The 13,525-nt window shown below is 49.9% G+C and overlaps 4 protein-coding genes across 4 annotated transcripts; 1 reads left to right on the plus strand and 3 right to left on the minus strand.

Moving 5' to 3' along the window:
* Positions 1–930: 930 nt before the first annotated feature.
* On the minus strand, positions 931–2,482 carry BO86DRAFT_320757 (putative cyclin; the record flags this gene model as incomplete). Its single annotated transcript, XM_025668309.1, has 6 exons — positions 931–1,100; positions 1,173–1,391; positions 1,487–1,814; positions 1,921–2,049; positions 2,106–2,187; positions 2,253–2,482. The coding sequence occupies 6 exons, from the start codon at positions 2,480–2,482 to the stop codon at positions 931–933; spliced, it is 1,158 nt and encodes a 385-aa protein (XP_025524387.1).
* A 4,427-nt stretch (positions 2,483–6,909) lies between these two features.
* Positions 6,910–8,280, plus strand: BO86DRAFT_391762 (uncharacterized protein). The gene has a single exon (XM_025672667.1). It carries the CDS (start codon positions 7,183–7,185, stop codon positions 7,828–7,830), a length of 648 nt encoding a protein of 215 aa, XP_025524388.1. The 5' UTR covers positions 6,910–7,182; the 3' UTR covers positions 7,831–8,280.
* A 1,502-nt stretch (positions 8,281–9,782) lies between these two features.
* Positions 9,783–10,261, minus strand: BO86DRAFT_180484 (uncharacterized protein). Its single transcript, XM_025666591.1, has one exon. It carries the CDS (start codon positions 10,077–10,079, stop codon positions 9,831–9,833), a length of 249 nt encoding a protein of 82 aa, XP_025524389.1. The 5' UTR covers positions 10,080–10,261; the 3' UTR covers positions 9,783–9,830.
* A 183-nt stretch (positions 10,262–10,444) lies between these two features.
* On the minus strand, positions 10,445–12,846 carry BO86DRAFT_421548 (C6 transcription factor rosa; the record flags this gene model as incomplete). Its single annotated transcript, XM_025675286.1, has 3 exons — positions 10,445–12,348; positions 12,403–12,603; positions 12,705–12,846. The coding sequence occupies 3 exons, from the start codon at positions 12,844–12,846 to the stop codon at positions 10,445–10,447; spliced, it is 2,247 nt and encodes a 748-aa protein (XP_025524390.1).
* Positions 12,847–13,525: the final 679 nt, after the last annotated feature.

The raw sequence follows: 13,525 nt of genomic DNA on the forward strand, positions 1-13,525 counted from the left end.
TGAGTCGTGGCGACAACGGGATAGAGCATGTCTCAGTAGGTAGACGTCTTTCTATATTGTAAAAATGTGGATATATAGCAACATTTTGCTGGGTACGTCTGTTCTTGGGCTATAATTGTGGTTAACTATGGCTTCCACATCTGATTACTGAGTCATGTTTTCTGTATGATGAGGAACAAAATGGTCGTGCCTTCGTTGCTTTGCAACATAATATCCGGACTTTTGGAAGAGAAACATGAGGGTAATTCAGGTATATACAACATGCCATACGAAACAATCTTCTTTCTTTCTCTTTTGTCTATCATAATGATCGGTGGTGAGGTTCTTGTGGTGTATGCCGCGCCTGGGGCAACTGCAGTATGAGCGCGGTCCGGCCGGGTTGGTTTCTGCTGTCATGCCTTCGCCTTCACTCCCACCTGGCCAACTTGCTGTAATTCCTCCGCTGGCCCCATCGACACTTAAGGGCTCTCGGCTGCTTGGATTGCGACGACTCATGGGATGACGCAGACCCGGTTCTTCGTCCTCTCATGATCGGGGGCGTTGCGTGGCCCAAGCCGCCCCATACCTGATCTGTGTATGGGAGATATGAGTAGGAGCATGGGCTCTTAAAGCGTAGTGCATGGTAGGGTTCCAGCGCATTCACCCAGGGATGATCGAATGCATCACTGGATGACGGATGGCGTGCCCGATGGCATGAACAGCATGGGCAATCAGGAGCCCTGAGCAGCAGCGGTAGCATCCAGCCGCAGACTCCCATCTTCCCGCCTATCCCAGCTGATGCGGATCTCTCCTCCACCCACCTATCACCCATACACCCCCTCCCCGCCATCCATATCAACAGCCCATCCGTCATCCAGAGATCCAAAATAAAACCAACCCACCCAAAAAAGAATCTTACATCAAGAGTCCAGAATAAAGTCCGGGGCTGTTTCACTCCTCAACTTCATACTCCTCGACCTCGACCCGGAAATACTCTTCCACGCGGGCCCTCTCCCCCTCCGCGCGGTCGGGCTCCAACATGAACCGCACGGCGTTCTTTTCGCCGGCGCGGGGGCGGTCCCCGTTCGCGGCGACCGGGGTCAGCGGATGGGCGGGTTTGTCTGCGGCGCTGCCGTTGTTGTTGTTGTTGTTGGCGGCGCTGCCGTTGTGGCTGCTACTGGGGTGGTTACCACCGCTTGTGCCATTTGTGTAGGCCTTGCTGCCCTTGGGACCGCGTGGCGGCGCTCTCGGCTTCGCGTCGACCCAGTGCGTGTACCGGGGGAGTTTCTTCTCCTCCGCCTCGGAGTTGAGCGGGATGCGGACGGTCAGGAAGCGGTCCGCGGGGAAGTGCGGGCCCACGGTGGAGGAGGCGCGGTTGTGGGTGTAGAGTTCTAGGACGTCGAGGAGGGTTTCTACGGTTTTGGGTTAGTTGTATGGTTTCCAACAGGAAGTCCAGGTCATCCTCTGAGTTCGGATCAGAATGGAGGGAGAAGGGGAAACCACGAACCCATAACCTCCTCCCGGCTCGTCTGCCAATCCTCGTAGTCCACCCCCTGCTCGACTTCCGGGATACGCTGGTCCAGCAGCCGGCCCGCCAGCTCCAGGGCGCTGAATGCCATGGTCGAGGTGGTCTGCTTGATGGGCGCGTAGGTCCGATACAGATCCTGCGTGATGCGGTAGGCGACGGTCGAGACCTCGGACTGCGAGGTCAGCCCGTACTTGCGCGCCAGCTTGACGAGCGTCTTCTGCGGGTGACGCGTGCGGAAGTCGAAGCCGGAGGATTCGAGCATCAGGCGCTCGAGGCCGATGATGCCCCGGGCGGGGATGTCGAAGGCCTGTGTTTGGATTTGGTTAGGCTGGAAGGCAAGACTTGTGTAGTGAATTCGGAGTAAAGAGAGGCTGAGGAAAAGATGGAATTGGGAAGACAACGGGGCATGCTACCTGGTTGTCGGGAGCCACGTGCTCATGCGGCGGCAGCTTGAGGTTATACGCTGCACAGACGATCTCACGGGACCGCTTGAGCGTGTCTTCGACCTTGCAGGCTGTGAAGAGAGCGGCCGTAGCAGCGTCCTGGGGACTTTCGTTAGTACTGCACTATTGCTGGGTCAGAATTACTGAGGACTTACCGTGTAATTGTACTCGTTATCCGGATGAACGAGTCGGAACTTGTGGTAGTACATCACTGCCGTGTTGAAGGTGCGGATTGGGCTATGCATGAGATGTTAACTTTCTTGATTTTCTGTATTGGAATATGGATCAAGAGATAGACATACAGAAACAAATTGCGTCGTACGCTATCAATCCACGTTACTCCCTGTAGGCGGAGGGACTCCTCGCGCAGGGGATTGACTCCCATGGCGGCAATACATTGCTGGATGGTCTGCTCGAAGATGTACGGCTTGGCGACCTGAATGAATGAAGGATGGATGGGCGGCGGGTCTGGGGCCACTGTGGTGTCGGGGGAGGTAGACGAGTGCGCCTCTTCTCTTCTGTCAGGCGCCATCTTGGTTCAATCTAGATGCGGTCGCATGCACTGCTCTGTCGCAGAATAGATGATGGCTGATGGTTGTGGTTTTAAGCTGGGAAGAGGGAAGTCCCATCCCATTCAATGATTGGTGTAATCCAGCATCGCCAGCCGGTGGTCAGGTGATCGGATATGATGCTAGTGCATATGCTGACTAAGGAGGAGCAATACATGCATAACATTCTGTTCACCGCGACAGGATAAAGTGTGAAGAGTCAATCCCAAGAGCGTTCTCCGTTTACTGATTCATGGATAGAAGGTCATGTTATAAGAAATAACTGACTTGCTGGACTCTTCAAAGTGGGAATTGGGCACTCTGGCCATCGATTTGAGTATGACCTCATACATATTCTCAATGCAAGTTGACTTGGATGCGATATATGTACAGTACTTACTCAAGAATGATGCTCATGCATGAGAGCTCCTCCCCTAGTCATGCTAAATGTAGCACCTGAGGCTCTTCTATGATATCTGAGGCACAATCATATTTCAAGTATGGAAGTCCGAAAAAAATGAAAGAGTTATCAATATTTAGCATGAATCTGCTACCTCCTAGTGACTACGACCATCCTAGACTTGGAATACTGATAAGAACCTAGACTTCAGAGATGGATTCGTTTCTAGAGTACTTAATATCTAGAGATAAACCATGGAGAGAAGCAATCAAGGGTAAGTGAATAGTGCAAAGGAAGTCACTAATGCGGTAATGACCCTTCAGAACTCAGAACTACGGTGTTTCCTCTCAAGAACTATTTGCTCTTCGCTCTCCTACATGTTCACATCCGCTCTCAATGTTAGAAAGCTGTAGGGTACAAAGAGGGTCTCCTCTGCAGGTGGGCTGCAGCAGACCGGCGCTTTCACGGTCTCCGTCGGGGTTCATAACTGAAGCCCGGCGGATCAACAATAATATGATTGATTGAAAAAACCTAGTGATTCTGAGAGTACGAATTCTGACGTGCCTTGTGTTCTCTTGATTGGATTGAGTAGAGATTTCTCCCTGACCTGATATCCTTTACAGAGTTTTGGATGCCAGCGAGCGGCTCTGGTCAGCATGAAATAACGCCGGCTTGGGTTCAATACTTCCGAGAGGAAGTGCCGAGCAGAAGTTAGTGACGGTAACCTTGTGCTCCTGCCTGAGTGTTGTGTCCTTATCAGCTTGGCGACACTGTATTCCTGTTTGACTAAGATGATCCCCCCTCGCTTGCTGAGAAAGTCCACGGTGCCTTAGTGAAGTCAAAATGCTTCGGGTATGCAGGCGATGTTAGAGAGCAGAAACAAACTGCCGGGTAACCAGTATACCACCGATGCGATTGACTATTTGAAAAGCTGGATGCCTCCAATACCGTCTCACGGAGCCCCATGAAGTTTCTGGCTGCGATGCATCATTCGTCATTCGATATGTCGCTCCATATCCTAGCAGGTATGAAAAGAGCTGGTTTCTCGCTCCTCTCGCGCGACTCGGGATGCCCCGCCAGACAAGGTATCATTTTTAGTGAAACAATAAGATCCACAAGACCCTTTCCGCTAAGCATAGGACGACAGGAGGATACTCACCAAGCATAATGAGAGGGGTATGACCAAATATAGAAAATGTGGACTTCATCGAAGAGATTGACATGCATTGCAGATTGCTGTCCTCTTTGAATGTTTGATACTGTATCATACATACGATCGTGAGGGTATAAAGTCTTTGCTAGTTCTGACACATGGAAGCTCCATTGCAGGGCCTTGAGAAGGATAGAGGGCGAAGGAAGACAAAAGGAGATGATGCTACAAGCGCCAACTTGACTGTATGATCTAAAATTAAACGTTGACACGGTTGATATCACAATTAGATAGACATAGCTCGTGTTCAGTGGTGGAGACTGACAGGAAGTGATGTGATGATCGGATGGAAGATTAAGGGATGGTGATGATGAATGGGCAAGAGCGTGCAAGATTTTGAGCTTGTATAATCGAGCAGAGGGAATATGAGCGAGGTGAAGACAAAGCTAATTGGCTTGGATCTATTAGCAAAGTGTGGAGGAGCAGACTCGAGTCTGGGAAAGCGCGGCATAAGAGACAAGAATAGAACAGGCGATTACCATGATGCATGTCTGGGTTGCTAGACGCTGGATGGTTTTGACTAAGATTGGCCATGAGGCGATTTTAGAAGACGCTATGCAGTCCCTATCAATGCTCATGAAGTGACGAGTGATGTCTCTACTGGTGTCCGGTGCTACGGGAGGATGTTGGCGAGGATAGAAAAAGTTTGGATCGGCGTGACGCCCCTCCAGCTAAAATGGTATTGGCTGCCTAGAAAATGGAGCAGCGGGATTGCATTAGACCAGCTGCACATGGGGTTGACTGATAGCGGATTGTAGTTGATATACTCAAGGCCAACCTTTGTGACTGAACGACTGTAAATCCATGCAGCATCCTGATAATGCCCGGTTAAGTTTGAGTATTGAGCTGAAGGATAAATAGCTGAAAATAGCATGATGGCTATCGTCTAAGTCATACTGAAGGCAAATCCCAGGAGACCTGGCTTACCCAAATTCTGAAATGGCATATACTGTGCCTGAAGTGAGGTTAAGAAGCCATGCCAACATATCCTTGTTTTAAAAATAGCGGACAGTTGATCTGCAGGGATAGTTATTCTTAGACTTCAAGCACGGCAGTTTGTCCCGTGGTAATCCAATCTTTACACCTATTGACCTCCCCCGGTCTGAAGCCATCCAGCTTATTGGCGCTCAGCAGGCCCGGCCCGGGCGTTTGGACTGTTACAGATTTAGTGGATGCCAGCCCGCACGCTCACTAGTGGCACGTCAATCATGGGCGGCTATTTTACGCAGGAAGACAGCCAGTACCATTGCGTTTCATAGGTCGCTAGCAGAAGTACTTACCTACCTAGTAGCAACCTAACCTTTTAGATAACTTCAGAGTGTTACTGTTTATAGTTCAACCATCCTTCCTTGAATGCATACTGTCGGCCATTGAGCCATTTAACCGCCGAGACGTCTTTGTATATTATATCATACATTGTCGGAAGGACTAGGAGTCCATTGATGGATTGGTTGTGATTGCCACAGCCAGGGACGGGCGCTAGTGAGTTCAAGCGAGCCGAAGGGTATGCGTTCATTTTCATCTCTACTCTGATGACCTTATCTCTGCTCCATTCACTGCTCGCATGTCCTCGCATCGTTCATGGAAGGGTACTCAATGGCCTGTAGCACTACAAAAGGAGGACTTGCTGGCGGCGAGGGAACATGATGGGTATGGCCGTGAGGGCGCGTAGCCCGACCGCCCATTATTGAAGCTATGCCACGAAGCTGTTCCCGGCGGCGCTAAAACTGGTAGTAAAGAGGAGGGGTTGATATGACCCCAGAACAAGTATACAATTTCAATGCAGTTGTTGTTGGTAGTAGTAATTTACGATCTCTAAAGCATAGAGCCCCGGAGATGGATGGTGTACATTGGTCAAGTCCGATATGAACTATGTCAAACACTTAACGCTATCGCTCAGGGTCCAAATGTCTCTTTCGCAAAGCGCCGTGACTGTTGTCTGAGCGCTGTAAGGGGCTGCGACATGAAACAAGACCTTCACAGACGGTTTCGTTTCATATTCTTCAATTGGAACACAGCCCTAGTGCTGGGGTTTCCACTGATGACAACCCCGGTTGTCTTTTCTGCAGGCTATACCGTGTCTGTCCCTAGCACAGCGCGATGCACGTTTATGGTTGTACCCCGTGTTTCAACCCGGACTAGACGACGGGGTCCAGCAGTGGCTGTAGAACCGCGCGGCTTGATACAACGAACCACAGACGTAAGAAAGTAGGAAATGGTAGCAAGATGCTCTTCAAGATCTCTGGGGAAAGGAGTTTTTTCAGTAGGATGTGATTCAGATGGCGCGCGACAATGCGAAAGAAGCGACTCAGGCCGAGTGTAGTAGCGACACGGAGACATCAGGTCAAAGCTTATAAGGACAAGTGCACTCTCTCTCTCTCTCTCTCTCTTGAGATTCACCTCTTCCGTCCATCTACAAAAGTCTATCTTTCTGAGAATTTCAGCCCCTCTTTTCTTGCTAGTATAGTTACCATTGAGCGTGCAGCTGGACTGTCCTTTTCCGCTAGCCGGAGATTCTCCCTCTTCCATCAAAACTCGCCACCACAGCTGCAGAATAGACTATTTGCCATTTTACACCCTGTGCACTAGTTTCCTAGTGTGTTGACCACGGCTGCTGGATCTGCCTTACAACGGCTTCTATTGTACGAGTAAGTGGATCGATCGTCTCTTGAGTCTTGTTGCTATTTCGAGACTCACCTGAGCATGCTAACCGCCTTGAGTTAGATATTTTTACCGACACTTATTAGCAGGTGTATCGTTACTGTCTGGTACCGCATCGGTATGTTTACGCCTGATATCTTACGCATTGTATAGGGTTCTGACCGCGATTCTCAGATCCTGTCGTCGCCATCAAGCCACCTGGGCGAACCCTCACATCTTACGCTGCCTGGCTAGATAAAGCTGGCTGCTACCTGCGGTCTCAGCGTTTGTTATTATCAATCACAACAACTTCAACATTAGCCCCATTCGACAGGCTCAGCGCCGACTACCTACTCTATTAGATCGTCTCTTCCTGTGCCCTCCCACAACTCATTGCCAATTATAATCACTGCTCGTTCGCTCTACTCTTCATGATGGGTCCGACAAAGCCAATCCTGCATCCGTTAACTACACCGAAAAATATGAGCTTTCCTTCTGAGCTTCGGGAGCGAACCTACACAACATGCCTCGATCTGGACAGACCGTCTATCGAGAAGAAAGACGAGGAGACCGAGATCACCATCACTCCTCCTCCAGCATACACAGACTTCCTGAACACATTTAGCCCTATATTCTCCAGCCCAACGTCGTCTCGTGCAAACTTCTCCAAATACATGCTCGATAAACCTCGCTCGCCGCCATCTTCTACTCCGTCGAGCACCACCTCAACCACATTTCCTCTCAGTCATTGCCAGAAAGTCGGTAGTGCAGCTATTCCTCCTCGTGCACCATCCCCTCCATGGGCAAGCAAGAGCTCAGGGCATGGACAACATCTACGCCTACCGCCGCCGTATGCTTGCACCCCGACTTCGGAGTCTCCTCGAAGTGCACACCCACTGCGGTCACCGTTGTCACCCTCCGAGTGGCGCATCCGGCAGTTCGAGTCCCCCGTCAGTGATGTCGGAAACTCATTCAGCATTCGACACGTGGTGACCACTACTATCACGTATAAGCGCGCGCCACAACTCGATCCTCCTCCTCAAGGCAAGAGGAGAAAGAACGCCAGTCGTCGAACTACTTAGTTATGATGTGATGTCCCACAAAGACAGGGATGTCAATCTCTTTTTACACCTTGTTTGATTACAATCTAGCATTACTTGCGGACGGTGTTTTATTCAGATTTATGCTTTTGCGGTCTATGTTATGTTTGTTCCTCCAGAACTTACGACTCTGTTCTCTTTTGCTTGGGTTTGTCGGTATGTAAGGATTACACCAGGAAATGCATGAGGACGTCCGGTGGCGCTTTAGGGAGGTCAGCAGCGGCGTTTACGGTTGATTGTTCAGTCTGTGAGCATCCTTTCTTGTCACCACATTGTCATGTATATTTTGGTCGTCGTGCGTGTTTTTCTGCCTGCCTCTTTGTTTACACCTTGATTCCTTGCGATAACTACATCCCACACCCACTAACCACCACCAACTACCACCAACCACTACCACCAATACCTAGAATCCTGTGCAATAAAGAAAACTCCACAATCTCTCATACCCCTTCCCATTCCAAATTTTCCAATACACCCAGTGGTCAAGTTAGTTGTAATCAAAGGATTACCTACCCATCTTCCCAAGTAGGTATAGACCCCACCCCAAGCGCGCGGACCCCAGCAACGCCCCCCTCGCGCCCCCCACTAGTGTACAGTACCAACCCAGCCTCGAAAAACCAGCACCTTACCTGAAGTGAGAGCCTGAGAAAATAGGCGCGAGCCTGCAAGTAAGTACAAAAGCCACCAGCGGAAAGGAGCCTCGCCCCACTAACCAATGCGCATCCCCTACGCGCGGGCTTACTCTGTTGGAAGGAATTCCGCGCCCGGGGCTATTGGAGGGCTGGAAGTTGAAGATAATACTGTCACTGTACTCCGTCCGTATTACCTACCCAAAAACTCTTTGCTGAATTAGGCTACAGTGGTAAGTGAACTGGTAGTTATACATCTAGACGCCCCGGGGCATTCCCGTCGCCCCACTTGACGGTGACTTTTCTCGGTGGCTCTAGGGCTCAGAGTCGCCGGGGGCGGCCGGGGGCGGCGCCAAATGGCACGTGGTCGACGGAAGTAGACGGCAAAGGGCCAAGCTGGAGGAATAATGATGATGATCCCCGGTGTCCATGACTCGGGTTCAGAGCCCTGTCTATTTTCGCCATCGCCAGTACCGAAGGGAAGCTTTCTCGCTAAGAAAAATGAAAATCCTTTGGCGCGCAAGAATGGGATCTATGGATTGGATACCTTGTTGGTTTCGATGGTGAGAGAAGGCTGTTGGAAAGCGGGCTGGAAAACGGGCTGGAAGTCTGGTTGGGGCTTTGTATTTTTGCGAGTGGGATGGCTATGACATATCGGCGGTAATGTTTCTTTGAGTCATATCCTGGCGCGTAGATGGAGTTTCCGTGGGTCTATAGGGGCTTGGTTTTGTGGATGTTGTCGTGGTTTACGCGCTTGGCTATTGGGTATGTAGGCTAGGGTATGGATAGAGACGGTAGAGGAATGGTAGATGTCTCCTGCGACCAACTCTTTTTGTTTGTCCGGATGTGTGCGCCAGGATATCTGGGGGCCGGGGGTTATTGGTTTCCCTTTGTTGATCTCTCTATAGCATCGAACGAATTTGGTTGATATGCCTCGTAGAAGGCTAGCCTAAGGGCGGGTAGTCCGGTTTTCGAGTCCATTACGCCTTGTTGCGCTGAGTGTCAGTATATCTCGCGTGGCGATTGGGTTGGGTGCATGGTTTCAGATCCAGAAAATGGGGTTCTTGGCTGAAAGCCGCGGGATGATAAGCTGAAGTGTATTTGTTTGTGTCGTCGAGAGTGTGGGAGAAGATCTGGGCTTGGAAGCGCTTGACGCTCAGATGCTTCTGAAATGTCGTGGGTTGGGCTGAACCTTGGAGGGGAGTTTGGCTTTTCTGAGTCTTGTGTTGGTTAGACGTTGCACCATCGTGGTCTTGAGCTTGCTACGAAGGATTGCCCAACGAGACGCGGACATGGTGTTGGATGTTAATTCTGGGAAGCCACAAATCGCATTAAAATGATGATAACTCGTAGCTAAGGATATCCACAAACGCCACATAATAAGGTCAAGCCAAATAAGTTGGTGTAATGAGAGAATAAGAAGGCAAATATCATCAATAGGTCATGAAAGAGGGTATAAGCTAGTATATAAGTCGTGAAGAGCCGGGTTTTTGAATGAGAGAATGAGAAGAGAAATAGCGAGACCAAGGGATGGGGAAGGGAATTCGAACATGAAGAAGTGAGATGAGGGGACCAAGGGCATAATTGCATAGCCCAGTACATTTAATCAATCGGCAATAGGGATTTGAAAGCAGCAAAAGGGTAGTCAAGTCAGATGAAACGGCCCAAGCAGCGGTAGCGAGTGAAGCTGCTAAAGGCAGGACCCGAGGAGTTGTTGCAGCAGAGAATCGTCTCGAGAAATCAAGTACTAGAGATAAACAATGTCAACGGGGGCTCAAAGTGATCGAGGGGTCACACATGCAGGTATGTGAGGGGACTGCGGATTGTGTCGGATGCTTCATACCATCGAAGGTGAGCAGTGTGATCAATAATTGACACATGCACCGTGCCTTTGACTAGTGACCAGTGGTAATGGATTTTCAAACAGGTTGGTATAACGGCATCCGCTATTTAGCGGCGGCAACTGACTACATCAGCAGATAATTCCACTTTTTCTTTCGCATGATCTCGCGCCAGTGAATATGGTTCTTGGTTTCTTCATGTGGATACTGTCCTTCCTCCGAGCACTGTTCAGCCGGCTGCACTCCTACCCCGTCAGCTGTCAATGCAGGGGCGGGTTGGTGCTTGCGAGGCTTGGTGCCACTTCCGGGAAATGAGGCTGTCTCATCCGCAACCCGCCAGAATTGCTTCAGTACACGATACATGCGACTGATGCTCCCAAAATGACCTAGGAAGCCGAGAGCTGCGACCCGTTCGGCTATGGTCTTGCGAAAGTGGCTTGCAGGCACCGAGTAGATACCTGCGATGAATAGAGGCCAGACTAAACAACGGTCGAAGCCTGTTGGGCCTGCAGGAATGCATTGCAGAATCTCTCCTACTGATGTGATCCAGCTCATAATAATAGGATCGTAGCTGTCGAACGTAGGGAGAATACTATGAACATAAATGCGAGCTGCGATGCGGAACAATGCTGTCACGATCTTGGTAAGTTGCTCCGGTTTCAACACCCCTTCTGACGTGTAAGGGCTTTCGACTGCGGGATTCGAGGGCTCGGTCCAGTTGATCTGTGAATTAAGAGCAGATACGTGCTGGAAAAGGGACATGTCATCGACTCGACCCTCAATGTAGAGGGATTCTAGGCAAGTGATTTCGGAGATCAGATACATCACGCGATCATCACACCCCATCATCTGTTGGAGCCCTGATGAGATACCACTCAAATGCTTAGTGCGGTAGGTATGAGCAAATTCCGGTGTGGTACCAAGCATTGTAGCTCCGATAATATCGATCCATGCGATGAGAGAAATATTGAATTGGCTGGGGGTGCAATTGAGTTTCTTGACAAGGTCCGAGACAGCTCGGAAGTGCTGATTCCATGGAATGTCGGGTAGGTAATCATCGGAGGTACCCGCGGAACAGTGATAAAATATCAACCCCAACGTTGCATCCATGACCTGTATATGCCCGGTTCCACGGTTCAAAAGTCGGGAAAGCTGCGAGATCGCCGCGTACCGATGTTGAACAATGTCAAAGTCCATTTGATCCTCCAGGCGCATACTGTTCTTGAGATGTATCGCCGACATGCTAAGACAACAGTGGAGATACGAGCGATTGGTTTGCATAAGATACAATATCTCGCTGGTATGTAGAGAAGAAGCCTGTGTCAACCCCAGTAATGGGAACAAGGTGTGCAAAACATTGTCAACAAAATGGTCGAGAAGTGGTCGGTCTCGATCTTCCACCGATATCAGACTGCGCAATGACTCAGACAATGGTCTGTAGCCACCTAAAAGCAATGATAGCGCATTGCTCAATTGGTTGGACGGCTGCTGAGACCCAGGCTGCGGTGGTCCGACGATTGGCGGAAGCCAGCTTGAACCAGGAAGTTGTAGCGCTCCCGACGACAGCTGTGCCACTCCCATAGAATTTTTCGATGGTAAAGAGCAAGCCGAGCCCACCGATTGCGCATGGGCAAAGCTTTGAGCTTGAAGAGGACAAGGCGTTTCTGTGAATGTCGAGAGCTGTGGGATTGAAGGCGTTCCAAATGTTGCGGTTGGAAGTGCGGATACCGGAGTCGGTGGTAGACACAGGGTCTGGGGATAAGCCGGTGGTGTAGGCAGCACAGGACCCTGGGTAAAGAGCGAGCTCTGATTGAACGTGGAGCTGGGAAAGAAACTCGGGGTCAAAGGAAGAGCTGCGCTAGTCAAAAGGTTATCCTGCTGAGCCTTGGATTGACTGCCACTGGACATAGCCGAGGTTGGGAGTGATTGTAGCAAAGCACTCTGTTGCTCTAGGAAAGCTGGTTGATTGAAAGAAAATTCCACAGGCATAGGTGGCTTTTGAGCAAGAGCGCGAACTCGGTTCATATACTCTGAGCGAAAACCTAATTAGACCACCGTTCAATGGAGAAGTGTTTCTGGCATACCTTCTAAATTTCCCTCTTTTTTCATGATTCTAGTTTGACGAACCCTTTTCTTGATCATATCCATCTGCCTTCGGCGCAGCTCCGGATTCTGCCACCAATGAGGCATTTTGTAATCGCATTTCAGACTAAGCTTGGAGCACGATGCGCATACGGGACGAGTCTCATCGCATTTCTTCCTCCTCAAACGACAAATGAAGCATCCTAGAATGTCCTATAGTCAGCATCGTTGTGGAAAGGCACATGCTAACACAGTGACATCTCAGCCCTAAAGAGACCAATTCACGAAGCAGGGATAGCTCTACCTGAGCGAGACCTCCTATAAGACTTGACTATGGCCTCGTTCTCCTCAATGGGCGCATCAGATATATCGGATGCAGCCCCGTCAGATTGATAGCCGTCGTCAACCAGAGGCTGGCTCGAGGAAGATGCGACTGCGTGTGACATCGTTGGGTGATAGCGAACGATATATACAACACAAGCCCCTATGAAATGACGCGGCTTGAGCTTGTCTGTATAGCAGCCGCCAAGGTGAGGTGAAGCAATGAGACAAGACGAAGCTGCTGAAGTATCCTCGAGATCCGTTCTTGACCGATGTTGTTTCAGAGGATGAAACTCGATCTGAAGTGGCATTGAACACCTCTTTATGATGAAATTTAAGATGTTAGATATAATAAAGTAGATAGTACATCTGCACAAGCATGCCTCTGCCTTGACGGTTTCTATTTTTTGCGCAACTCAGCGGTTGTCGGACAAGGGAGATTGTTTCGGGAACGAATCTGATATGCGAATTGTGTGGAGAAACCAATGAGCAGCAAATCACCGTTGACATAGTGCATCTAAACAGAGCGCGAAAGCTAATTTGGGAACTGTGTTCAAGGTCACTGAATGGATAGTCAAGGGGAATGTGGTTAAAGAGTCGAGTCGTTTGCGATATTTAGACGCGCAGTATTGATGGGTGCAGGGGTTATCAGCTTAACTCGTGCCCATAGGTTCCTGTCAGGGTCTATCCGTTCACCTTAGCGCGAACCTGAGGTTGGCGGATAATCGAAACTCATAGATACTATGCTCAGCGAATCATTATATGAATGCCGACCAATTAGTTCTCTGTCTTTTGCGGGCGGCG

This window comes from Aspergillus japonicus (assembly GCF_003184785.1).
Source record: "Aspergillus japonicus CBS 114.51 unplaced genomic scaffold BO86scaffold_57, whole genome shotgun sequence".
Classification (NCBI taxonomy): domain Eukaryota; kingdom Fungi; phylum Ascomycota; class Eurotiomycetes; order Eurotiales; family Aspergillaceae; genus Aspergillus; species Aspergillus japonicus.

Coding starts and splice junctions, on each gene's coding strand:
- BO86DRAFT_391762 (XM_025672667.1), top strand. CDS start 7,183: ATGGGTCCGACAAAGCCAATCCTGCATCCGTTAACTACACCGAAAAAT.
- BO86DRAFT_180484 (XM_025666591.1), bottom strand. CDS start 10,079: ATGTACTGGGCTATGCAATTATGCCCTTGGTCCCCTCATCTCACTTCT.